This window comes from Carettochelys insculpta, chromosome 19 (genome assembly GCF_033958435.1).
Source record: "Carettochelys insculpta isolate YL-2023 chromosome 19, ASM3395843v1, whole genome shotgun sequence".
In the NCBI taxonomy this organism is placed as follows: domain Eukaryota; kingdom Metazoa; phylum Chordata; order Testudines; family Carettochelyidae; genus Carettochelys; species Carettochelys insculpta.
The window spans coordinates 8,599,438-8,623,706 of record NC_134155.1 but is presented as its reverse complement, the minus strand read 5'-3'; the positions used below and the strand labels follow the sequence as shown (position 1 = coordinate 8,623,706).

General features: G+C 43.8%; 1 protein-coding gene across 2 annotated transcripts in view; it reads right to left on the bottom strand.

Moving 5' to 3' along the window:
* The window catches only part of AATF (apoptosis antagonizing transcription factor), a 91,889-nt gene that overhangs the window by 48,158 nt on the left and 19,462 nt on the right, over nt 1–24,269 (bottom strand). For both annotated transcript variants that reach the window (XM_075013637.1, XM_075013636.1), the window contains exons 5-8: nt 5,634–5,748; nt 4,749–4,953; nt 3,439–3,603; nt 2,268–2,351 (exon numbers count right to left, since the gene is read on the bottom strand). In XM_075013637.1, the coding sequence (XP_074869738.1) occupies nt 2,268–2,351; nt 3,439–3,603; nt 4,749–4,953; nt 5,634–5,748 (569 nt within the window). The remainder of the gene's footprint in view (nt 1–2,267; nt 2,352–3,438; nt 3,604–4,748; nt 4,954–5,633; nt 5,749–24,269) is intronic.

Genomic DNA, 24,269 nt, shown 5'->3' with positions numbered 1-24,269 from the left:
AACAACTCCAATTTGCTGCCACTTCCCTCTTGGGAAATGGCCAAGATACAGTTGTGCCTGGCAGCCCCATTTGTTTTACTCAGGTGTTCCTCTTCCCTCAATGACCTCTATTAGTTTAAGTTTTAATTTAGATTAACCCCAACACCCCAATTAACCAGTGAGGGGAAAAGCTAAAATGTGACTAGTCATAACACTGAAATCAGAACGTATCAAAGTTAAAATTATTAATAAGGAGGAAGGGCCATTCAACTACTGCTATTTTTCTTTAAAATCTTAGCATTTCAGGGCCAAGAAAACCCCCACGATAGAGGTCTAAGATTTGCCAGTCGGGGCTGTTTCTTCCTGTTCATTTCAGTATTTTATTATGCTGATTTACTCTGCAATATGCACTTGTGGCAAACTTGGACTCCTGACAATGGAAGCAGACTGACTGCCTCTCAGAATTCGCTCACACAGCTATTCGGTGCTAATATCAGAGACCTGACCCTCCAATCAGAGATGCTCAACAGCCCCCAGCTTCATTTTAAAGAGTGTGCAGAGGGATCCAAGCGCCAATGCAGGCATTGCAGAGTCCTTCCTTGCTATGGAAATGCTGTTCAGTTCACCCCAGGGCTAGGAAGGATTCTCTCATCATAACACACAGCCCTGGGAATCAAGAGTTGCCAGTTCTGCCACAGGCTTCCTGCATGACCCGGAGCAGGTGGTTTACAAGGTGAGCTATTCCAATGTGTTTGGCTTTGTCCTAATTTTGCTCCCAGAGATGCCAATAATAAAAATTCCCATTGTCTGCAACAGGACCAGAGTTAGAATGCCATAGAGGATTCTTAAAAAATATCACACCCTTAAAATTTCTCAGCACTCTTCCAATACTTAAAATGTCGGTATTTACCTACTTCACAAATGTTTTCTGTCTGTTTGGTAGCTCAGGACATGCACTGGAAACAACTACTGGTTCTGAAAGCATTCCTGGATGAATTAGTTATCAGGGCCTTAAAACATAATAATAATAATAATAATAATTCCACCTCCCTTCTCCAAACTCCAATTGTCAGATGATTATATCTCCTGAGCTTGTGAACTTCTCTTGTTAAAGAGTTCTAGCTTCCTCATAATATCACAGCATTTGTTTAGTTCTGATGTTGCAACCACCTCAGGATCCTTGGACCAGCAATATTTTTTCAGGCACCAGTCCAGGACTTAATTTAGCAAATCACTTCAAAGCACTGTAATTTCCAGTATGCATTTTATACGGCTAACATTATCATTTGCTAAATGAATTACAAACACAATGACACACCACCTCTCTTCCCCAGCCCACCCCCAAGCCTGCAGCCTTCAGAGTACTGTGTGTCTGACTCCTTGCCTGAGTATGGAAAGAACACTGGGAGGCCAAGCAACATTTTTAATCTTCATGCAGATTAGGCAGGTTTTGTGTTGGGAGGACGATAACTAACATGCCACTGAGCAACTTTAACAGCTTTTATTTGTGATGGGGCTTTCCCACCCACACAAGCATTTGTTTTTTCTTTACAATAGTCAGCTGCAGAAACTTCTGTAACTCATTCTTTTCTGCTCAAGCGTAAAGAAGTGGTTCTTACTCACAAAAGCTCATGACCTAATAAACTAGTTAGTTTTAAGGTGCTACAGGACTGCTTTTTTTTTTTTTGTGAAGCTACAGACTAACACGGTGACCCCTCTGAGACCATTCCTCTTTGTATGGCTATCATCAACAATGAGAATAACAGACATAAGACTGCTTCTAAAACCCAACCCATCAGAGTAGTTTCAGTGAACTCCATATAGACCATGCCCATAAGGCAGGGCTGAAGGACTGACCCATATAACCTTGCATAATAATTTCAGAGTTAAAACCTTTGGATATCATGAATGAAAGACAAAAGATATTGAAGGGCAGCTATGTTAGTCTGCGTTTGCAAAAATGAGAAGTCCTGTGGCACCTTATAGACTAAAAGATTTATTGGAGCATAAGCTTTCGTGGGCAAAGACCTGCTTCTTCAGATACGTCACTAAACCTTACGTTCCAATAAAGCTGTTAGTCTATAAGGTGCCACAGGACTGCTCGTTGTTTTTAAAAAGATGATAAGTAGAGATTACAGATGTCCAGTCAAGCAACTAACCTGACATCCCTCTAAGAGGAATCTTTGGGAAGAAGAAGAACTTACGGCTGAAAATACATAACTTGAACTCCAGAAGTACGAAAAGCCAGCTTGAGCCATGAGACGCAGAAAAGATTTGCAGAGACTCACCTGGTGGTAAAAATCATCATCATCAAAGATCTCTTCATCCAGGTCTTTAAGGTGTGTGTTGGACTTGATTTGAGGGACAACCTCCTGGAAGAGCAGAGAGAATGTTTATAAGCCCACGTGTGCCCATCTCCCAGAGAGGATATCATGTCCTAAAACAAGTTCAATGCACGTTTGGTGGACCTGGGCTGTGAGCCTCCATTTTCGGCATCTTGTGTTTTTCAATATGTACAACCTTCTGGTCCATTTGAACAAGACCGAGACGTATTAGGCTGGGGAAAGGAAAAATGGTCGAAGCCCCATTTTTCATTCAACTTGACAAAGACAAAAAAAACAAAAACAAAAAACGTATGTAACAGGAAGCTATAGTGGGTGGACAATGGGTTGGAAGAAAGGACTCAGTGTGCCTTTTCCATCTTTGACTCCAAGTACAGTAGAATTTGAACACCTTCTGTTGCAAGGAGTTTTTAATCATCTGATTATTAAAAGGATAGCATTAAAGGACTTCCAATACATGGGAAGGAAACAGAAAAAGACTGTCAATGCAGAATTGGTTTATGATTCCCCAGATAGGAAACAAGCACAAACCATGTATAATAATCTCTGACATACTGCTATACTTAAATGTAGTTGTGCTTCAATGTATCAATGGACCATTTTTTTTAAATATAGTGGAAAAAATTTTACAAGTACAAAAATCTGACATTAATTTTTACAGCTGAGCATTTATTATTCTTTAAATACTAAGTTGATACAGACACTTAAAATATTTTGCAGATGAAACACAGTGCGATCCTTGATTCCAGTTTCCTGGTCAAGAGCTTTAAACACCCTTATCATGACCCCAATTTTGCAGCTACTTCTTTAAGAAGCAGACCACGGGCTATGTGATGGAACTGGCACCCACGACAGGACCAAGTCGAAGTGCTGGCATGGTCCCACTTTGAGGCTTGTTCTGCCTGTCAGGAATCAACATGGGATTCAACACTAACCATGTGAAATACAAGAAGCATCTCAATCACCTTTTCTACCATTAAATTACAAATACTGTCACTCCATCACCTCCTACCTAACTCTCCCAACAAGAAAGTCACCTGCTAAAGGATCCATCTAATTCATCGGCAGCGAATATAATCTCTTGCATTGGAAGAGTTTCCGAAACAATAATGCTTACCGAGCATCCAGGCAAAGACTCAGGGACTGGCTGAGACTCCTGCTCCAGCTTTCCAAGTACCCTGTACACTGATCGCTTAGTCTGTGTCCGTCGTAGTAATCTCTCTTTGTCCATCATAATATGATCAATCTGAGTCAAGACTGAACGCTCAAAGGCACTGAAACCCTGCAACAACATAAACTAGCGTCAGATAATGCAAAAAGCCGCTGCTCAAGGCAGCAATGTTCCTTTATCTTTCCATGTCAGTGGATAAGCAGACAATGTTCCTCCTGGAGTTGTTTTAGTTTGGATTTTTCTTCTGGTTGTTTATATAACAATAGCATGATTATTATTATTATTATTATTATTGTTGTTGTTGTTGTTGTTTTTGTTGTTGTTGTATTATTATTATTGTTATTATTATTATTATTATTATTATTAAACAGACAAGCTTCACTGTTCTAGCTGAGAAAAATTTCTCAGTAATTCATATTAGATCCTGCATGCTAGTCCCTGGATTTCTTTAGATAAAATGAACTGCCAGCTGCAATTAAGAGGTCAGACCTGTGCATTTACAATAGATCAGGAAGTACATAGGGAAATATGCAAACCATATATATAGCTACTGGTTGAACATGTCTAGTCCAGCACCCTGGGAGCCGCACCAGCGCGAAACGAGAGAATTTGCCGAACCATGGGAGGTCAATATTGTCTGGCAGCATTACCAACACTTCCACTACTTACTGGGGCTCTTAGAAGACATGTAGGGGTAAATTAGAGTTAAATAACAGCAAAGAACACAGAGCCAGGATTAATGGCTCAGCTGATGGGAATAAGGGGATTTCGATGTTGGTAGGATCCTTTCGAAAAGGACCCCCGTGTAGATGAGCTGCAGGCAAGCGAACCTGCATGCTAGTGAGGCGCTGAATATGCATTTCAGCACTTCATTAGTATTCTTCGATTTGGCCATTAGCATGGCCATTTAGAAGTTTTTAGTAAGTGTAGACATAGCCCTAGCGTGGCACCTTGTCTCCATTTCACAACAACGGATACCAACTGCTTCAGAGAAATATGGCAGGAGGCAGTTCTGAAGTAATCCACTCCTGCAGGAAATTTCCTCCTGACTCTGCCAAGTCAGAGCTTATATCCTTGAAGCATGAGGCTTCCAAAACCTCAGGAGAATTTTGTTTGTCACGGACATGTGTTTTAATTCTTACTACTGTATCTCTAGACTGAGCAAGGAATGTTCACATCTGTGAATGGCATGAAACACTTCAGCTGCTGTTCCAACCCCTCTGGTAAATTTCTCTCTCTCATGCATCCACACTTGCCTTCCCCAGTTTGCCAGAAGCTAGTTTGGTCTTGTCGTGCCATTTCTGCAAGGTGCTGTTCCGATATGTTCTGAAATCGGCAAATCGCTTAGCCATGAATTCTGGATAGTCTTCTACCTCGAGCTTCCGTTTCGGAGGGCCTTTCCACCTAGTCCGATTCTCACCTCCCATCTCTTCATCACTACCACTAGGGATCTCTTCACCACTAGAATTTTAAAAGGAAAAAAAAAATCACACTTTGAGAGAACAGTTTGAAAATTCTCTTCAACAGTCACTCCTTGCCAAGCTTCTTGCCATCTTTCAGAAGTCAAGTACTTGAATCCTGCCCGCTCCCTCCCACCACCAAAAGGAATTACAAATCAAGCTTTATTTAATAGCAGCCTTCAGCTTCCTGAAGGGGAGCTCTAAAGAGGATGGAGAAACACTGTTCACAGTGGTAACAGATAGCAGAGCAAGGAGCTAGGGCATGAAATTAGAGAGGGAGAGGTGTAGTTTCGATATTAGGTAAAACTATTTCACCAGGAGATGGTGAAGCACTGAAATGTGTTACCTAGAGAGGTGGCGTAATCTCCACCCCTAGAGGTTTTTAAGTCCTGGATTGATATGGTCCTGGCTGCAATGATTTACTTGGGGTTGATCCTGCTTTGGGCAGGGGCTGGACTAGATGATCTTCTGAGGTCACTTCCAGCCCTGGAATTCTATGACTCTAAGCTTCTGGTGAATACAGGACAAGTCCAAATGCCATTTGTCCACAACATCCCTTACCCTAGCAGCAGAGCTGAGGGAGGAGAGCTGAGATGGGAATGTTAAAGCTTTTATGTTTTCTTATTTAAAAAGTTAGCTAGCAAGTGAGCTTTAGAAAGCCCTAGCCCCTTTTGTATTTACCTCTCCGCTTTTGATTGCTTTCCATCTACCAGATGCCTTGTGCCTGGGTATTGATACAGCAGCTCATCCTGGAGATCCACTAATGTTCTCAGCAATGCCTTCAAGGCTTTATAACCTGCAGAAGAATAGATGCAGTGAGAATTTCAGGCTGATCCCAGATTCTGGTGAAGCCTTAGTGTGATAGCTTCTGGCTTCTTGTATTAAACCCACATTTCTGCCACAGCTAGCACAGGTCTTGTAAAGCCTCAGAGGCATCTGTGTTTTCACCAGCCCAGTTAAAAATGTTGCTGAACATTTATAGATCATTCTTTAGTTAATGCCAAAACAACTGCACAAAAAGGATATTCCTAGAAACAAAGGAAGGCAGGGTGTTTTCCTTCTAAACACACTGGGGATATGTCCACACTGCAGGGTTTGTCAGAAATAACATTTTGACATTCTAACATCAAAATAAGTCATTTCTGAAAAGAGCGTTCACGCGGCAACAGTATTTCAAAATTGAGCATTCACATTTGAGAGCCCGATTTCAAAATAAAAGCAATGAGGGGATGCCTCCTGGAGGCCAATTAAGTTTTACTTACCTCTGCTTAGTACACACATTGGTTTTCGTGGCGTTACTATGTCGAGTTAAATGCCCTGTTATTCCAGAATAACAAACTTTGCAGTGCGCACGCAACGGTTTTGTCCCCCCCAGAAAAGAGGTTTTTACACACACATGCATGTGCATCCTTTTTTTCTCAACTTTTTTTTTTTTTTAATATATACATCTGTAAAGTACTCCTTTAAAAAAAATTTGTAAGTACCCCCAGTACCTACAATTTTCAGACACCCAAATATTTTTTGCAATACATTTGTTTAAACAACTTAATCACAACCAGTTGGTTAGAAGAAATTGCCTATAGGTAATAAACTTGCCATCATACTTATGATTGTGCAAAAAAAGATAAATTAAAAAAATTAGATAAAGGTAAGTCTAATTTTTTTATTCGTAAAAAGGTTGAGAAACATGGAGTTAATGTATCCTCTGAAAGAGCTCTGTGTACCCTTGGGGGGCATGTACCCCAGTTGAGAACCACTGGTCTATTTAACTGAGCCACACAAGTTTCAGCTCAGAACCCTAAAAGAGTAGCCTACTGAAGTAGCGAGTACTGTGGGCTTAGGTATCTGATGGCACAGGGATATGACAACAATCTCCTTTGCTGACTAATTCATTGCTCTCCTGAATTACTTTCTGCAGCAGGCACAGGCTCTGCAGTCTGAAGCATCTCCAGAGAGAGAACACTATATTTATACATTCTAGCTACACTTACAGATTTCACCTTTTGTTTCGGAACGTGCTGGAGGTACAAGGTGCAGCGCGTGAGAGGAAGAAGGGAAAATGAACTCCTATGGAGCTGCAACCACTGCAGGTTTCTGCACCGCTGTGCTGACCAGGCAGGAGGTGGAAAAAGTAGGCGTGTAAGTAAAATTAAATGTAGCAAGATCTGATTGCTGGGACACACAAACAGAAACCTGGCAAACAATGAAAGGATATTGATCAGACAATCAGAACCACAGGCCTGCGGGTGTATAAGCAGAGGATAACAGTCTCCAGCCCTGCCAAGCTGGCACTCTTTACAAACTGTACTCCCACTTAAACACAAAGAGGATCAAGGCAGTTTAAGGGTTATCCCCAGGCAACTGTATTCCGAGCTACCTGCAGGCCTAAATGCTGAAGACAGCCCCCATTTGCTAGCAATCAGCCAAAGGTCTGGCTGGTTGCCAGTCCCTTCCCATAGCTCTGGAAGACAGCCCCTGTTGTGAGAGGTGTAGAATTTAAGGGACGAGCACTCCAAATCAGACACTGGCCACTGGCGATGGGGAGATGGATTTGTCCTACAGTTGCACAGCACCTCTCCCTAAAAATTAACACCAACAGTTTTCCCAGGAAAATGCTCAAGTTAGGGGGCTAGTAAAAGCCTCTTTCCCGGCCTTGCTTGAACTCTCTGGAATTACAGTCTGAAGCATCTGAGTGAAATAAGCCTCATTATTTCAGAGGCTGCACACTGCTAATATTGCCCAACCTGAGGCCAGAGGTCACGGCATCTAACTGGGCCTGTACCTGGGAACCATTTCCCAGGCATCTGTACCATCCCTTGCTTCTATGCTTCTACACTGGTTACTGACATTCCAGAGAGAAGAACATAGAAGCAGGACTGTTAGATTCCAACAGAGAGCTGAGGAGAGGATTTGCTCAGGATGTGCTCAGGATTTGCCATGCTGGCCAATATTGTCATGCAAAGCTCTGTTGTTCCAGAAACTAGTCAAGTTACTGCATTATGCCTACGAGACAACCTACTGAACCAGCAACCTACTGCAACTCCAGAAGGAAACTGCTTGTTTCAAGAACCTTGTATTTGGTACCCGGAGCAGAAAGTCAGTTGCAAGTGTCACTGCGACAAGCAAGTGCACAGCATGGGCTGTGTTTGTGGGTGTAGCCCAATTTTATATGTATGTTTGTACATACAGTAGGGTCTCAAGATTCACGAACGTAATGTTTGCAAATTCAATTATTCACAAGCAGCTGCTTCCCCCGGGGCCCCGGGCAGGAGCACCAGCAGCCACTGCTTCCCCGGGCAGGGATCTCTGGCAGCCGCCACTTCCTGGGACTCCAGGCAGGCTGCCATATTTGCGAAATTCAACATTCGTGAGGGTTCTCAATACAGAACCCTTGCAAATGTTGAGACCCTACTGTCTCATGGTGTTTTGGCTTTCTTACCTACTATGACGATGGTAAGTACACAGATTTAGTCTGGGAAGCTAACCATGCCCTTGCACCTATTACAAAACATGCAATAGGTTTTTGACATTAATACTGTCACTCCAATCACTATGATGTCCAACACGACGAGCAGAAGTCTTTAACAAAGACAAGAGATGTTCCAAACAAATTCAAGTACAGGGTGACGCAGCCAGGGCTGGGTCTAGCCAGATGAATCAGAGCAGCCAAGGCCAGGGCTGCATCAGCCAGCCAGCCAGCCAGCCAGCCCAATGTAACCAGAGCTGTGGTCCCAATGTAGCCAGGGCTGCTCCGCCAGGCCTGTGAGGCCACAGCTGGCATCCCTCCAGCTGTTACAGGACTGGCAACATTAATGATGAAGGCCACTTAACTGTAACTCTAATGCTTAGCCATTAACCAGTTAACTGTTTAATCTTTTACATTCCAAGCGCAGAACAGGCTTTCCTGAAGACAAAAAGCAAGCAAGACACTAGAGATCATCTAAAATGAGCCCATTAGATTCTCCTTCAATGTTTCATCAAAAACACATTACGTTGGCAATAGCCTGGGTGCAACTTCCGAGACGTTCAAACGCAAAGGCTAACAAAGGTTCAAACAGAACAAGAGCACTCTAACCATCTGCTGAGTCTCCTAATGAAGTTCATGGACGAGATGTGGTCCATTTAGACTGCAAATTCCTTGGGGCAGAGCAAGACCACATCTTCTCTGACAAGCACCGAGCATGCCAGCACCTAGGACATCTTGTATCCAAGAGCCTCTAAGCTCTTCATAATCATTCTCAGCCCCAGGAAAAAGGTATAGCACCACCTCACCTTAAAACAGGAAACTGAGGCCAAGGAAATGAATGTGTCATTCACAATTGCACAGGACATCCATGACAGAGCTAGGAATAGAACTCAAATCTTTCGCCACAGACCATTCTTCCTTGTTAATGAATCACAAAGGTCTACGTCAAGGGTCAGCAACCTTTCCAAGGTGGAGTGACGAAATTTGACCTTCTGACCTCTAGGTACGGTCCAAGTGCCAGGGATAGTTTTGAAAGACACTAATAGTCATACTTACAACAGCTTAATTAATAAATAAATAAGATTCAGAGCTTTACCATTTAGGTGGTGGTGGGTAGCACTGGCTTTTTGTTGTTGTTGTTGTTGTTGTTGTGAATCCACAGGCCGCAGGGCTGAGCTCATGCCTCACTTGCGGCCACTCTGGGCACTCGTTGCAGGGGTTGCTGATCCCTGATCTGAGTCCTCAGCCAACAGAACATGAGTGGAGCTATTTCAATGGACAGCCACTGAAAATTTGGTCCCAAATCTTTCCCTTATTTACTAGTTAGCACAATAAGGTGGCAGTGTTTTATTTTCATTTAACCATCTTTTTAAACAGAAGGCCATAGAAAACCATGTCTAAAACAACCAGCAAATTTTCATGAAAGCAACAGAAGTGGAAATCAGTCCAGACCTGCCAGGGTCTCAATCTTCTGAGCACTCAGACTGCCAACATTACTGGCATCACAGAATGGAGACGAACAACAGCCTGACCTCCATAGCAGTAATGTCAATGAAAAGCAAAGAGGAAGGCTCGTATGGCAGATCAGCACTTACGCTCCTCTTCCTCCCCTCTGTGGCCCATTACAGATACATTTTGACAGCTGTTCTATCTCAACCTATTAACAGATGAGGTGGCCACACTTGCAAAACCATGATGGTTTTAGCATCCAGACAATTCTGAGATGAACAAACAAAAGCCCCTAAAAATGCACCAGTGGTATGTGTTTGCAGCAGGGGTGTCATTTGCAAGAGGCAAGTGCCCCTGCCCTGAGTGCACAGCTTAGAGCAGAAAATCTTTTCCACTGCCTGCAACCCACCTTAATGTCCCCAGAGCTCCTGAACCTGCTTATTTTCCACCCGCTGTCCACCATCCAGCAGCAATGCTAATGCACCCAGGGCGGCTTTGATCCTATCTATTACAGCTGGAGTAGCACTCAAACTCTTCGGAGATGTGTCAGGGCTATTTGCAAGCAGGGAAGGAATAAAGACAGGCTCAAGCTCCCTCCGGAGATGAAATACAGACCCCAACGGAAGTGAGGATGGGAAGCAATTTTATCTGGAATGAAGGGTCTGGGAAGGGCAGGTCACGCAATGACTGTGTTTCTACCCAGGTGGGAGGGCTAATTATTCCAGACACTGACTTCCACAATGAGCCTTGTACAGCTGGATGATTTCCATGCTTTCACTTCTCATGCATTTAATGGCATTATTGGATGGGGTTCTGGGTGTTACTAGCGGGTGCTTAAGTGGGCTATACACTCTGCCACACCAGCTGGTATCGTCCCCCTGATACTGCCCTGCCTTACCAATTTCAGCTTTTAATTCCAAAAGGGACCAATTTTCTTCCAGATTTCTGAGCCTCCTCCTTCTAACACAGGAATGAAAACAGCGTGTAAACGACAGCTGTTTTATGAACCCAACCCAAAAAATGGGGGAGCAAGCCCCCCACTCCTTGTGTGTTTAGATGTGGTTCCTGGGCTGAAATGAGCCATTAAAGCAGAGCGGCATCACAAGCACAGAGGTTTCCTGGAGCACCACAACATGTTAAAAGCCGTTTACAGGTTTAAAAAGCCTTTTGCCTCTATCCTACCCTTCTTGCCCTTGGTACAAGGGAGCACCCTTGAAACGTGCCAGAGGGCACAGAGAACAGATCACAATTAGCCCTCAAGGAATCTGAGTAATACACACCTGCAGACCTGAGCACCCAACAGGGACTAGCAAAGCTTTGCTCACTTTCAATCCTGAGTGCTTCTGGAGACAGGGAGGCAGCCACAACACTGTTTGAGCAAACGAGAAAACCTGAGTGAGACTCGCAACCATGCTGCCACTTCCTCGAGGCAGTTTGAATTCCTCACCGAGGCAGTTTACTCCTTGGACTCACCACACCAGCTCCCTGGCAGTATGAGCCCGGGGGTGTATTTATTTTGCCCGTTGTGTTCATAGGACCACAGCTGTCTATGCTTTGGCTTGGCTCCCCATTTCCTTCTCCAGCTGCGCCCCATCTTCAGCACCAGTGCTCAGCGAATAGACACAGGGGTGAGGGAACCACCTGACATCCCCTCGTACAAAGCTATTCTGATTGCACTCTACAGGGCTACTCTTTACTCCAGCTGCACTCTCTGCTTCCCCACCCTTCTTCTGTGTGCTTTCTAAAGCACTTTTTATTTAACTCGCACTGTAACCTCCTGAGGGCAACTACTGTACTCTTCCATAGAATCATAGGGCTGGAGGGGACCTGGAGAGACTAAGGCCAGGTCTACACTAGACCTGAAAGTCAACCTTAGAGAGACAATTCTAGCTATGGCAACTGGGTAGGTAGAATCGATGTCTCTACGATCAACTTATCTGGCCATCCTCATGGAGAGAGGCCAATGGGAGTAACTCTCCCATCAACCTCTCTTACTCCTCATGAAAACGAGTACCACCAGCGTTGACTGTCGAGCTCTGATGGTTTGATTTCCCACGTCCCCACTAAGCACATGAAATCAAACCTCAGAAGATTGACATGATTTCCCATTAAGCACAGGCATATCCTAAGAAATCCAGGCCCCTGCTTAGACAGGGGAATTCCTGTCCAGTGGCATGCATCTCTAGGGAGCTATATAATTAGTGTCTTTATACTGGACCTCAAGACATTTGTGAAAAATCTTCAGATTAATCACCTAAATTTTCAAAAGTGATTTTGGGTGCCCAGCTTAAGGAAATGGATTTTCACAGGGCAGGTGCCCAGCACGGTCTGAAAGAAGACATGCCTTTAAAGCGCCCCAGCGTGAGCACCAGAAATCTCTGCCCCTTTTTGAAAACATAGGCAAGTATCTTTCTGCGCCATAGGGGCTCCGCACACCAATGCCAAAAGAAAGGTGGAGATGCAGTAAGACCTGAAATAACAGTACAGTGCCGTGTCTCCCACCTCTGTACCACTGACTCCTGATTTAAAAGTGCTATTTAAAGGAAAGAAAAAAAAAATCTGTTGAGTGGGTTGTGAGAGGAGAGGAAATGTTTACTGCTGCCATGTGGACAAGCAAAACCTGTTGTGAACCTGCCTTCCAGTCTAAATGGGAAACCTGAGACTGTCCTTAGCAAGTGGCCAGCTCATACGAATCACTTTTAAGAGTCCACGTGAGCCCCTTCATTTTGTGTACAGGAGTGAAAAACTTGTTGCAGATCCAGAAGACAGCATATCAATCCAGCCACAAACCTAGGAGCCAATATCAGTAAATCAAAGTGTGCCTTACTGTTAATACTCTCTCATACGTTCTCATTTTAGACATCCCTTTACCGAGTCAGAAAGTAGCCCTGGAGTATTTAAGCTCCATTCAGGGATAGCAATGCCATGTATCAAAGTGTCAGGAGACCCACCAGAGATGAAATCTGTCCTACTGCTCTCAAACCACCACCAAAAAAAAAAAAAAATCAATTTTTTCTATGCCAGAGCTTACAGGCACACACACTGGACTCTGCTGCTGGTCCAATCACCTTGCTCAGCACAATGGTGCCAGTTCCCAGATACAAGATGAGCAGTACCAAGCAGCCATACTTTGACCAGCCTAGTTTAAATCCAAATGCAGACAGCAGCACAGCTATAGTGGAGACTGGCAAACAAGTATGGATAAATTGGTGTCATAGAATGACCACATCTTCACACTTTACATCACTGTAAGCAGAATATCTCAACCACAAGAGTCTCTACCTCAAAAAATTACTTGGTCACCTTCTCCCAGCACTAGACAGGACCTTGCTTTGCTCTCAGCCGTGTAGCAGCAAAGACGGGGGTCTCTGCAAGACTGTTAAGTCAATACGAATAAAGAACATGTTTAAAGACAGGAAGTGCCTCAGGAAGTGGTTCCCAACCTGAGGCTTGCAAGGGTATTGCAAGGGGTCCATGAAAAAAAATAGAAGATGAATAAAAATGATCACAGAAAATAAGTTTCAAATAAATTGCAAAGTTACCATCAATAACTATTTTTAAATTAAGTATCTTGCAGTAATGTTATTCATCGATGTCTGAAAAATCTATGTTGCAGTTTCCTTTTTCATTTAATGAAGTGTACCTAGTGGCTAGAATTGGCTTTAGGGGTCCACAAATGGATAGGGGGTGATTGGGAGTGTGTGAATAGTTTGGGGAGGTGACTGGGGGTCCATACTAGTGAAAAGATTGGGAATCACTGACTTAAGAGCCAGATTTTCAAAGCAATGTAGATGCCTAAAGATCCAGACACCTAGTAAGATTTTTTTTTTTTTTCAAAAGCACCCAGACACCCACCTCCCCTCACACCTTAATTCAGTGTTACTCATCAGGCAACAAAAGCATGTTTTCTCCCAGTTCTTATGATGTGAGACAGAAAGGTTCAGGGGTGAAATCCTGGCTCCCATGAAGCTCAGTGGATTTCAGTGCAGGGTACGCTGGCACAGTAAGCAAACCAAAAGGAGCCAATAGAAAACAAAGTCTGAACTGTCTAGGGCAGCAGTGGGCAACCTGTGGCCCGCAGTGGCCTACTGGGGCTCCACCTGCAGGCTACGGTCCCCTCAGCTGCTTCCCACCCCAAGCGCCTCTCACACTGAGACACTAGAGCCCTGCACCTCCAATGACCCCTCATCCCCCCCAGCACGGCCAGAACATGAGACTTGCCTGAGTCGCGCTCCATCCCCGCTCGTTGTGCTCCCCCCAGAGCTGGAATGACACAAACTGGCTGTTTGCAGAGTCCCAGCTCTGGAAGGGAGGGGGAGGCGTGGGACAGAGCACAAATTACGAGAATCGCAGCTCCTCCGAAAGTGCTGGGAGGGAGAGGGAGGAGCAGGTAACTGCAGAGAGAGGCGCCTGGGGGAGGAGGCTGACAGGAGCCTGCATGTTGCTGCAGCCCACTGTGGTGAAGGAGGACTGCTCCTGCAGCCCCCCCGTCCCCCAACTATTCATGGCTGCCTGTCCCTGATGGAGGGTTACAGATGCCCTCAGTTGTGCATGAAAGCTTCTGGGTCATACTGCACACTTGCCGCTCCCCTCCCAGCCAAGCCAAGGAGTGGAACTGCTGCTAGAAAGGGAGAGGGGAAAATGTCTCTCTCCTCACACTTTTGTGGTTAAGGCGGAATCTGAGGGGCAGGAGATCGGGATTCTGTTCCAAGCTGCACCACAAACTTCCTGCACCTCAGTTTCTCCATCTGTGATGTGGAGATAATGGTAGTCCCCTATCTCACAAGAGTAAGTTCAGTCATATTCATGGACACCCAGTTACCATGGTGACAAACACTGCATAGAAAGATGAATACAGGACTCTCCTGTCTGTGAAGATAAGATACCACCACGGAGACTAGTAACAGGTAAGGCAGTGGGCTGAGTGGAGGGACAACAATCAACGAGGAGAACAAGAGATAAAAATAAAGAATTATTTTCTACCTCAATGGCTGTATCGCCCATTACTATACTGAACCAAGCACAAGACGTGTTCCAGTGTGAACAGTGGCAACTACTGTAGTTGAGATTTAACATACACAGAGGTTTGGATTTTTCTGAAGAGCCCAAGATGACCCTGGCCCAACAAACCTCAGTCCAAGGCTGAATCCTGCAAAGCACCCAGTCATCACCCCCTCCTTCCTCCAAACTCCCTTCACATCTCCACACCCCCTCCTGCACCTCAGTCCACTATCCCAAGCTCCCTTCTGTAACCAATTTCCAGCCCAGATCCCCCACCTCCTGCATTCATATCATAGAAGAATGCAGCCCAGGCCGCTTCCCAAATTCTTGGAATAACCCTCCATCAAAAATTACTGCCCACCCCAATTTAGTCTAAGATCTTTCCTATCCTAGCACAAAAGAACCCACAGTATGACTGTAATCTATATAATAATATGCACATGTACAATATGGGTGCACATGCGTAACAGCTGTGTTTTGTTTACGTAGTGTTTATGGACACAGAATATGCGCCTGCATATGAAAATTATTACATTAAGCAAAACTACTATTAGGGACATAATACCAAATATGGAGCTGGACTTAAATCTTCCCTGGCTAGTCCACATTTAGCTCCATGATTAGCTATTGTTTTTCTCGGTTAAATCTCAGTATATGGCACTGTCAGGACATCACAAACATACACCCTTTTAATTTTTTCACTATGCCCACACTGTGAGCTCTAAACATGTAACCAACACACAAACAAGTTTGATCAATGCATGAATTTGAACTTTCATATCTTTAGCAAAAGCCAAACTCCTGAAATCAGGAGACGAAAAACTTAGAAATGGACCACGTTACCATTCCCCGGAAAGCACCTGGCAAACTCTTTCCAGCATGTACATAAAATTTTACTCATCGTTTTTATTAAACTCCGTTATTAAACAAAAAGTATCTGATCAGACACCCGTGTTTATCTGAACCGTCTGATGACACAAGTGTATTTTTGCTCTTTTTAAATGACTCCTGGACTGAAGTTAAACTATAGGTCACAAGGACACTCAATACATTGGCCTGAGAACAATACTTCTCATTCATATCCACAAGCCAGGCACTTGCACTAGTCATCCCCAGCAATTAATCCCCCAAGAAGCACATTTGATTAAATCTTTTCAAGCAAATCCTTTGCTTTGCTTTTGTTAGTTCACTTCTTGTCAACATCTATTAAAATATGCCTTTAATTCTCCCACAATCTTAAAAAACACCGATTCCACTGTCTTCAACTTTAATCAACTGTATGGCCGGCATTTTTCATTTCATAATAATGTGCTGTTTGGAATTCAAGAGGCAGGCTCAACATCAATCATTCGGCAAGAATTTTTCCACTGCAATAAATATGCAAATGAGGAAAGCCAGTCAGTCGTATTTCAGGCCCGACTTGCTAGTGTTTTAAAAAAGACACAAATTTATTAATTGCCGTTGGCCAGCGGAATCCTATTACTTTGGGCATTGATTACAAAGCTGTGTGAGTGATTATTGTGCAACTCGCGGGCTATCCAGGCATGAGGAAAAATTATTAAAGCAAGGCAGAGATTATCAACTCAGAATAACAATAAGCCTTAACATTTTAGGCCTTTAACTTCTTCAACAAAGAATTACGTGAGAGCTTCACTGTATCATAATTCTGAAGTCTGTCAGCATTACTATTGGAGCTTGTTCGTATGTTCCCTACAGCAAAACAATATTACTTGCCGGGGTGGGGGCAGACCCTGGAGGGTTTACACATTCCTTAACGTAGAGCATGTGGACAACAGTTTTTGTTGTTGTTGTTGTTGTTGTTATTCCCGTGGTGTTGCCAACTGAAGGGTGAACAATCACAGTATGGCATTACCTAAGACTTCCACCATCATGAGACTATCTTTAAATGTTCCAAGACTTGTTGCACTTATTACACCCTGTTAAGATTACTTGTGCAAACAAAACAAAAACAAAAAAACAATACAAAAAAAATCCCACCACCACCAAATGTTACAAGAGAAAACCACAGGGGTAAGTATCAGAAGAAGCCTCTACCGCATTCTGCCTCGGATAAACTAGGGGCTAGCTACAATCCTTTTGGAAGCAGAGAACTGAATGGCCTGATATTCAAGAGGCTGAGCAGCTGTGTATCTTCCATGGATTTCAACTGGACTGTAGGTACCTACAGAGCACTTCTGAAAACCAGGCCAGAAGGGTTTTGCCATGGTGTTTGCCTACTGAAGTAAAGAGGTCTAGTAAATGACCGGTGATGCCTTTCATCCCCACTAGTGAAAGGGCCAGCAGAAGATCTATGCCCCTACTTAAGCCCTAAGCATAAAGCTACAAAGCGGCTACAAGGTGTGATTCTCAGCATAGACTCAAGCAGAGCAAGCATGAGTCTGTCCGTCCCCACTGGGAATCATACCTCCCGGCTGCAACACTAACATACCTGGAATTGCTACAGGTTGAACTTCTCTAGACTGCAACCTCAGAACCTCACCGGTGCCGAACGAGAGGATTAGCAGAACGACAGGAGGTCAATATCGTCAAGCAGCATTATCAACACTTCCACTGCTTACTGGGCTCTTAGAAGACATTTAACGTAAACTACAGCTAAATAACAGCACAGAACGCTGAGAGCCAGGACTGGTAGTTGTAAACAAACTTTATGGGACTGCAAGAAACTTGGCCACACCCATGACAGGTGGTTGTCCGGCTAAGAAATCATGCCGGATTATGGACGTTGCCGGATAAGAGAGTGCCAGACTAGAGAGGTTCGACCTGTACGTAAGAGGGAGTTGAGTGATGCACAGATGTTGTGCTGACTCTCTACAGAGGAATGAGTTCTACCCATTTTGCACAAGGGACTCAATGCTTCAGTTTCTTCATAGTCCCCCACACATCAGTGGGGTAATTTAGGCCATCTCCAGTACTTCTAAACAACTGAGTATACCCAATAGGATGTGGATAGAAGAAGCCTCCGAAAAGTAAAATAAAAACTGAACCACAGAATAAAAGAAGGTGGCAGGATTTGATGTGCAATTATGTTATTCTTGGGCACAGGTGAGAAGAAAGAAGGAAGAAAAACATTGCAATTCAAGTTTATGATCCATTTCCTGAGCTCCCTGCATCTTCCCTGGAAATTGATCTAGGCCAGGAAGGGTGCAGGGGTTTTCAAACTGAAATATTATCAAATGGATGTTGTATGCTACTGCAGATCTAAAGATGGTAACATTTTGTATCAGAGCCCTACTCAGCTAGGAGTGCCTAGCCACAAAGGCACACAGAGGAAAGGAAGGAGGAAAGTGACATTTCATAGTTCTATATATTTCTGACCTCCCGTGTAACACAGGAAAGCAAATTACATTGATCCAGACAAGCTAAGAGTTCACTACATGTGAGTTTTTATCTCAAGTGAACTGATTGCCCGTTAACTCAAGCTGGCTAGCCCATTTGCACATGGAATGCGTCACAAACCTTTGTCCCTGTGTGTATTGCAACAAAGGTTTGTGGAGCGTCTACACACTAATAGGTAGAAGCTCATTAACTAACTCAGGTAAATTGGCAAGCAATTCTAATGCTGGCAATCTCCTTCTCTGTGCACAAAGCATGGCATACACTTTTCAGGGGTCAAATTGCAGCACACGAACAAACAGACACCTCCCCTGCTGGCTGCCCTCTTACGCTTTAGAACTGGGGTGAACAAACTTGTTACATTGGGCTCCACTTTTCATCCTTGCAACTAGCCGGGTCCCTCCCTAGACTGTCTACTGTAACTCAAACTGACAGAAATTTTGGTTATGTTCATATGAAAAAAAAACCCTTTTTGGCATGTGTAAGAAAATAAGCGTGTAGAATGTAACAACGTTATTAATCAGTCTAAAAATACGAACCCACAGACATAAAGACAGAAGCATAGTTCAACATTTTTAATGAGATGGGTGAACCTGAGACCAAGCAGCTTATCGGCCTGCGCTCCCTTATGAAATTTCACACACCCCACTCCCCACTTTGTACACCTCTGCTTTAGACCCTAAGCTACCTTACTTAAAAAAAAAAAATACACAAAGCCCCAGCTGTCTCTAGCACTTTCGGTTATGAAGATAACCTGTAAAATGTGAGCTCTTCAACTTTCAGTACAGCTGGGGGAAGAGAGCATACATTTTAAATTGAAGGACAAAAGTCCATTAAACAAGATTGATCAAAACAGGCTTAGAGCTGTCTCTTCACAGGCATCACTCTAAGAATTTCTTTAACAGCCCTGAATTCCACACTAAATACGTAAGGACCGTGTGTCACCCTCCTCTAATATGATCACCAAACACTGCAAACAATAAATTATGCCTCAAAACATCTACCTTACCATTTCTAAGACCCGGATCCTGCAACAAGATCTCAGTGGGCAGAACTGTGCTAGCATGGCACCCGCTACAGGATCAGATTGTATGTCTAGAGACTCAATTCAAATTTTATGGGTGGTCAAGATATTGAAACAATTTGAAGATTCTAACCAGTTTATCTTTTCCCTTACTACAATTTGGTGGCTTGGTTTGAAACTGAAATCTGTATCTTTGAACATGTTTCTTAACACACGCCTCACCTCTGGCACATGCACCAGTATATCAAATGGCTGCCCATCAGCAAAGGACAACCGGCCTTTTGATTCATTTTAAGTCTCATCAACATCATTCCATTCAGATACCGGTTGGCAAGAAACATAATTGCATGTTTGGTCTGATCCTGCAGCAACTGAAGTTAGTGGAAAGCCTCGGAGATCAGTGGACTTTGGCTCAGGCCCATGAAGGAAACTACATGGGATATGTAATCAGAAAGAGACACGGAAAGTAACATTTTGGGCCTACCAACCTTAGCTGCATCCCTTTCAATGAAATACAACACTCCATGAAGGCACTGAGTGCAAAGCTTTGTCATCTGCAAGGGTTTCCAGACAAATAACATGCCAACAGCTATCTTCTTTTCTTTGGCTTAGGCAGACCACAATGGTTGAAACCCAGTACTGGAATCAGAGTTGCACATGCAAGGCTCCGATTCAGATCTTTGGGGCAGAAATATGACCTTGTTTGACCCTAAAGAGGAAAACCACTTAGCCAGTCTATGGCTCAGTCTCCTCCATTCCTGGAAAACAGGGATGATGGCACTGACCCACCCCTGTATAAATCACTGAAATCCTCAGATACAATCATAAAGAAGAGTAGATAATTATCCAATTAGAGTTATAAAAATCAGTCTTGCTTAAAAATTATTTAAAAAAAAATTACATCTGGAATTATGGGAGCTCCCTTTGGCTTCTTTTAGTCTATTCAGCCTACATGAATAGGATACGTTTATTCAAAGCTCTTTACTGACTAAATACAGCGAACTCTTTCATAGCTGGCAGCCCTGGGACTGGGAGGTTGCCGGATAGTCAAATATTCTGGATAACAGAGAGATATGCCTAGCAATACATAACACTAAAGAAAAGCAAGATCAGAGATTAAGAAAAACAAAAATGTATGCAGAGTACTTTATTTACGAAAAACAGTAGTACTCTACATTGTAAACATACTGTATTTGCTGTATTTATTTGTATTTACTTTCACTATACTGAGCTTATGGGAAACGTAACTAAAATTGACTTACAGTTAAAATGCCAGTCATTTGAGAGTTCTGGATAATAGAATGCCGGACATGAAAGAGTTTACCATACATACAATGCCAAAAATACGAAGTTCTCTGGGGCAGAAGGCATACCCATCAGACACACACATCATGTTCCACATGAGGAGGGAAGCATAAATATTTTGCCACGGAAACTGGAACACCCTGTCTCTGATAGAAAGTGCCATGACCTCTCTAAAAACTAAAGCAGAGCAGACGGGACCTGGGTCTCATCCAAAATGACTCCCACTCAATCAACTGTTTGGTTGTCAATTTATCTCACCATTATGGAGCTGGGGATGGCTGGGGTGGTTTCCTGAAGCCTGAGTGCGAGTTTGCAAAAGGGCTGTTCTCTGCAGGAATGGAGAAACGTGTTTGCAGGGGCTCAGGCGCAGAAATAGTTACAGTGGAAATTTTAAAAAGGTAAATTTTCAAAGGAAAGCCAGTAAGAAGCCCAACAAAAATACCCCTTAAAAGATACTAAAAGTGAAACAAGAACAAACCAACCAGGCAATATTCTGAAATATCCTCTCCCTCACCCCTTCCTCTCCATCTCAGGCCCAACCCTGAAAGGCACTGGGTCATAAAATGGCTCAGCGCATAGCTGAATCATGCTCTGAGTTTGGGAACAAATGACTATCCTGCAGACTGCACTCTCCTTTAAACTGGGACTTCCAATGGTCTAGCTTCATGAAATGAAGGGTCCCATATATTTTATCTGCAGTTCATACTCTCCCATCTTCTGTGGGCAAAAGCCACCTCCACCTGGAGGAACAGCACAAGGTCTATGGCACCATTTTAACTTCTACTTTGAGGGGCAATGCCTGGTCTACATGGCATCATTTTACCAACACAGTAATGAGCATGGGGGAGAGGACTCCCACCCCCTCGTTGTCCTATCTATGCTGACAAAAGCTTCAGTTTAGTTACAACTTTGCTGATGGAGAATCACCCCCCTATCAATTTACTTAACGGCCAGGGAGGTTTGCTTACATTGCATCTCCACCTGGGGCTCTGCCAGCACCACTACACTGGTCACAGTTCTGCATTAGAGACATGGCCTTGGATGGGACATGCATGTGTGCTAGCCCTCTGCATTCTTTAAGAGGACGCTGACTGAGCAAGGACAGCTGGCTCTGAGAACTAGTCTTCTGCCATCAGACCCAATCTCTTGCTCCAGGGCTGAAGCTGCATCACCGCAGGAACCAGGAAGGAATGTACCGCACAGTTAGCAAGGAGCATTAGTTTGAGAGAGTGGAAAAGGAGCATCAGATGTATGCTGGAGGCAGGGCGTCAGACACTGCAGCCTTCATGGCTCTAGGCTATCGGCACACAGAGATAGCAGCTGTTATTAGTTTAGGGAACAAGATCCACTTAACTTGCCCATGAGCTCGATCTTGCCAAGTGCTGGGCACCCTTCCCACTTCCACTAACTTAAGTGTGAACTCATCTCCTTGCATCAATAAGCTCCGCTGGGAGCCCTCCAGGCTCCTTCCCATGGGATCCTTCTTGGAAGGCATTATGAAAAGGCTAGCAAGGCTAACACACTTTCCTCGGGCATGAACTTCACATGGCATATCTGGGCCATTTCCCTTTCTCTCTGACCCACTAGGAATTTCATGGGACATAAGAGTTTTTGATCAACACCTCAGATGTGAGGAATATAAAATCTGTGTAAACAAATTGATGCTGAATTTCGTTATGGCAGGTCTGTCAATGGGATGGGAGGGAACAGTTACCCAGGGGCCTGGCAATTAGAAGGGGCAGAAAAAGCAGTGAGGGCCAAAGCCTCAGGCCCTTTTGAATCACCGCTGGAGCCTTGCACAGCATGCTCCAGGTGGCTCTAAGCACTGGCTCCCTCCAGCCCCGCCCTTTCTGCCCAAGGCTCTACCGCCTGATGGATTCCATTGTGAGATGGGGGAGGAAAGGACAACACACTTCTCCAGCATAATTTACAATACTGAATTCCTCTTCCATAGGCACAAGATAAGAGTCTTTTTCCCCTCTGATCAAAGGCTCTGAACCATGGTTCTCAGTCAGCACCACACGTACTCCTGGGAGTACACAGAGGTCTTCCAGAGGCTCCACCAACTCACCTTGGTATTCCTCGCTTTACAACAGCCTTTGTCAAAAGCACTAGCAAAGCTAATACTAAGATTTCATACAATTATATCTGTGTTTCGGAACCTGTGTGTGCGTCATGATTTATTTTATAATTATATGTAAAAATGAGAACATAAACAATTTTTCAGTAACAGCGTGCTGTGACACTTCTGTATTTCCATGTCTCATTCTGTAAGCAAGGAGATTTTAAACGAGTGTGAAACCTGGGCATTCACAAAATGAATCAACCTCCTGAAAGGGGTACAGTCGTCTGGGAAGGTTGAGAACTGCTCCTCTGGCACACTGTGTGGCAAAGTTAACTGTCCTGGAAACATCTGTATGGCTCTACTCAAATACAGGCTGAACCTCTCTAATCCGGAACTCTCTTGTACTGCAACATCTGTAATCCAGCATGATTTTAGTTAGCCGAACGACCACTTATCATGGGGGTGACCAAGTTTCCCGGGGTCCCATAAAGTTTGGTTACAGCCACCAATCCTGGCTGTCAGCGTTCTGTGCTCTGATTTAGCTGTAATTTACCCCTAAATGTCTTCTAAGAGCCCAGGAAGCAATGGAAGTGTTGGTAATGTGCCAGAAAATATTGACCTCCCGTCGTCCAGAAAAGTCTCTCATCTGACAACAGTCAGGTCCCAAGGATGCCAGACAAAAGAGGTTCAACCTGCACACACATCTAGGTAGGTATGGACCTGACAGCACAAATGACAAATTCATCTGATAAAAACGTTTTGTCACTGAATACAAAACTTTGCCAAATTTCTCCAGAGTGCCAAAAAATTTAAACAATGGTTAGTAATTTGTGGTCCCCAAGCACAATTCCCTCACTCTGCAAAGTCTAAGGGCTTGTCTTCACAGACCGCTTTGCTTCAGTGCACTTTGTAGCACTTCAACAAAGACAGGACAATGCTGTTGGGAGAGCTTCTCCACGCAGTGTAATTCATCCTCCTCCTCAAAAAGTGGTCACTATGCTGAGGATATAGCCCTGTCTACGTCAACGGTTAAGTTGGTGCAAATATGTAGTTTGGAGGGGGTGAATTTTTCAAGTCTACTGAGCTGAACTGGTCTTAGTCCCCCATGGTCAATAGCATCAAGGAAGGCAAAATGAAGAAAGTATTGTATTAGACTTAAGGGGACAAAGTATTAGACTCTGGTGTTGTCTCTTGCCCAAGCCTGATATTTTCTCCATCCCTTTCATTGGTCCGCAGAAGCTTCTCTTGAGTGTATGATGGTGAAAGAAGCAAGAGGGAATTCCAATGGCTCTTCATAATACACTGACACACAGAATCACAGGACAGGAACAAAAATTATTGCTTTTCTCTGAGTTTTATGGAATTGCTGAAAAGTCTTAAAAAGTTAAGATAAAGAATGGGTGTCTCTGTTTTCAAAAGTCCCCTAATTTCCATTTGCTGTTCACCTTCTTCCAATAACCCAGCTTTGATTTTGCCATTCTTTTAAGCTCCAGACCCCTCCAACTACTAGTTAGGAGATTAATTTGTGCTGTTTAAAAGCTCGGATGCCCAGATGTTTTCCAACAGCATAGAGTATTAGTTTATAGCTCAACCAGTTTTTGAAATATCATCCATTTCTGAAGTGGGAGGGGGTTAAGAGAAAGAGGAATTTTA